Source organism: Leishmania donovani, chromosome 17 (genome assembly GCF_000227135.1).
Source record: "Leishmania donovani BPK282A1 complete genome, chromosome 17".
Lineage (NCBI taxonomy): Eukaryota > Euglenozoa > Kinetoplastea > Trypanosomatida > Trypanosomatidae > Leishmania > Leishmania donovani.
Genome location: NC_018244.1, coordinates 33,383 through 36,659, shown reverse-complemented (window position 1 = coordinate 36,659; position 3,277 = coordinate 33,383). Strand labels below are relative to the sequence as shown.

The 3,277-nt window shown below is 59.3% G+C and overlaps 1 protein-coding gene across 1 annotated transcript; it reads left to right on the top strand.

The window, feature by feature from the left end:
• Positions 1-245: 245 nt before the first annotated feature.
• LDBPK_170120 (receptor-type adenylate cyclase a) lies at positions 246-3,275 on the top strand (the record flags this gene model as incomplete). Its single annotated transcript, XM_003859821.1, has 1 exon — positions 246-3,275. A coding segment is annotated over one exon (3,030 nt), but the record flags the coding sequence as incomplete, so codon positions are not given.
• Positions 3,276-3,277: the final 2 nt, after the last annotated feature.

The following is a 3,277-nucleotide window of genomic DNA, read 5'->3' as shown; positions in this document are numbered from 1 at the left end:
TTGCCATTTTGTTTGTGCCGCCGCTCCGCTATCTGCGGTCGGTATCTCTCGAGCCTGTGCGTTGGACCGCGGAACTCCCCGCTGCCCTCTTACGCCCTCGTGCCTCTTCCTCCACTCTCTCCTCCGACGCGACGCTCTTTCGTTGCTGTCAGGTTGGCGACATCGCATGTGGACTGCAGCGCCCGTGTATTCTCTTGTGCACTCTGTCTCTCCTCCGCCGCGGTGCTACCCATTTCGCTATGGCGATGCAAATCCGACCATCCCTCGGCGGGTGCCTCCGCCACGGCGGTGCCGGTGACCATGCTGCCCGTCGGCTGTCGCGGTTGCGCGCTGCAAAGGTCTTCGTGCCGACTGCTGTTGTGTGTGTCGTGCTGTGCTGCGCACCGTGGGTGATGGCGGAGATCACCAACGACGCCGAACGGGAGCCGGTATACATTCTGAACGCCATGTATTCGACCGAGGCATACACCAATGAAGACGCCAAGGCCCTGTGGACAGGCATGGACATGGCTTTCTACAACTCCCGCTACACGGCTGCCGGCGGGCGCCCCATCAAGATCCTTCATCCCGACCCTGACCAGGACAACTTGTATGACATAGCGGAGGTGATACTTCACTCCCTTGCCCGTCAAGAGAAGCTGCTCGCCGTGCTTGGGCCGTACTTGGATGGACGCCTTACGGCAGCCCTAAGTAATGCTGATGTGGTCCAATCTGGGCTGATGCTGATCGCTCCCTTCACCGGCTCCTCCGGTGTGCGAACCTGGAGCGACTCCGTGTACTTCACCCGCGCTGAGCCGATGGTGGAGCTCAAGGTTGTCCTTACGCACATTGTCAACAGGCTCCGTGCTCGCCGTGTTGCCTTCATGCGCTTGACCGGTATGCATTTTGGCGGGGAGGAGCTGACGTACGTGCAGGACACGCTCACGTCCCTGTTGCGCGACCCGGCCGTGCTATATACCGTGCCGTACTCCGAGAGCAGTGTGGAAGTAGATGAGGAAGCCTTTGACGCGATGGCGGACACGAACCCGCAGGTGATCATCGTGTGGGCTGCGCCCGTGCAGCAGGTGATCTATTTCCTCGAAAAGGTGCTGACAGACCCGCGCACGTCGTCGGCGTACGTCATCTCCTGCTCAATGATACAGCGGGTCGTGTTTGATGTGTACAAGCGTCTGCTCAGCGCGGGCAGCATCAAGCCGCAGGACGGCCGGATCCTCGCGAGTGCCACGACGTCCCCCGTCTCTGGCGAGGGGCTGAAGTACATGGAGGTGTTCAAGGCGCAGATGAGCAACTACATAGAAAACTCCGGCAGTTTTGACTACTACCCCGATGACGACAGTACGGGGACGCTGGGGCAGAAGGCACGGTCTGAGGCGCCGCTTTCCAGAAAGTACACGGTGGACGAGTTCTTTCAGGCGCACCCGAGTATAGCGAAATTGATGGCGCTGGGGTGGCTATCGGGGACGCTTGTGCAGCAGACGCTGGAGCAGACCGACTGGATTGTGAACCGGTCGACGTACAAGGCCGGACTGTTCAACCAGAACCGGTTCGTCATCGGGGGCGACTACGTGCTCGGCGACTACGGTGGCCCGTGCGAACCGCTCGCGCAGTTCCTTGGTGCGAGTTGCTACTGCAACCAAGGCGGGCACTCCTCGATCTTGACGGTCTTGCAGAACGCCTCGTGGGACATCGTGCCGGACTCGAGCTTTAAGTACCCGCAGTCGGAGTGCAACTCATCGAAAAGTCAGATCGTAAAGGCGGTGAGTGTGTTGGCGCTTCTACACCAGGGCTATCCGAAGCTGATCGATGCGGGTATGCAGCTCAACGAGGTACTACCCCATGCGTTCGACGATAACCTCTGCAAGGGGTACAAGGTGAGCTCGATCTTTCTGAGAGTAGAGACGGCGAAGGCTCAGCAGCTGTTTGACGCGGAGGTGTCGAACTATTCCGTCGACATTATTGCCGGGCCCATCTTTCAGGCACTCGACGTGGGTAAAATCTTCGTGTTAAACCCGCTGTACAACCATCCACAACCGCGGACGGAGAAGCGCAACTACGTGTACCTGATGCCGACGTTGGAGCAGCAGATTTACGTCATGTACTCGAAGATCGACGCGCTCCGCACCAGAACGGATGTGTTTGAGGACACAGCCGTGGTGTTGCGCGGGTATTCCGCACAGGAGGTAGTTGAGATTTCAGAGATTCTGTTCAAGACGGCAGGCACCTTCAACTTGCCGGACCCGTCCATTGCCACCATTTCCTTCACGGACAGCTTGCGTGGCTTACTGTCACCAAGGGCCATTAACGTTGTCATTGGCATGAAGGATGGCGACATCGTCCACTTCGCGGACTTCCTTGCCAAGTACACCGATGTCATGGTCGTGGTGTGCTTCGATGAACTGACGATGTACTACGAGGAGCTTCGGGCGACGTTTTCCGTGCAGCCAACGTCCGTGCAAGCGCGACTGATGTCGTTCAGCAGTCTGCCACTGTGGACCGACGCGTCGGCCGAAGCAGAGGCTCGCTGGCCGATTCTCGGGCATTTTCACAAAATCTTCCCCGACCCCATCAACCACACGCCGTCTCTGCTGCGCGACGTGATCATCGCCGGCTTCATTCAGGAGCTGGTTTCCACGACGACTGTGGCGGAGACGAAGTTACTAACGAATGCGGTGTACATCAACGGCGGTGTCACGACGTACGGCTTTACGCTCGGCAACTTTGAGTGGGGCTGCACAGCGACAACTAGCGGTGACTCGTGCGTGTACAAGAACTACGGCGCGTCGAATATCGAGATATTGTCGATTCAGCGGATGCTGGACCCGACGGTGCCGCAGCTGTCTTCTCCCAGTACGCCGACGATGGAGTATCGGCCGCGCCAGAGATCGCATGCGCTGACACCTGCGCAGCGCAACGGCCTGATTGCTGGCTGCGTCGTGGGTGCTGTGGTGCTGATTGCCACTTGTACGCTGCTACTGTACTGCTGCATGGACAACCGCAACAACGACGCCGCGCCGAAGGACGGTGACGAGCCGGTGACGCTGCTCTTCACGGACATCGAGAGCAGCACTGCGCTGTGGGCCGCGCTGCCGCAGCTGATGTCTGACGCGATTGCTGCGCACCACCGTGTGATCCGGCAGCTGGTGAAGAAGTACGGGTGCTACGAGGTGAAGACGATCGGCGACTCGTTCATGATCGCGTGCAGGAGCGCGCACAGCGCTGTGAGCCTTGCGTGCGAGATCCAGACGAAGCTGCTGAAGCACGACTGGGGTACGGAGGC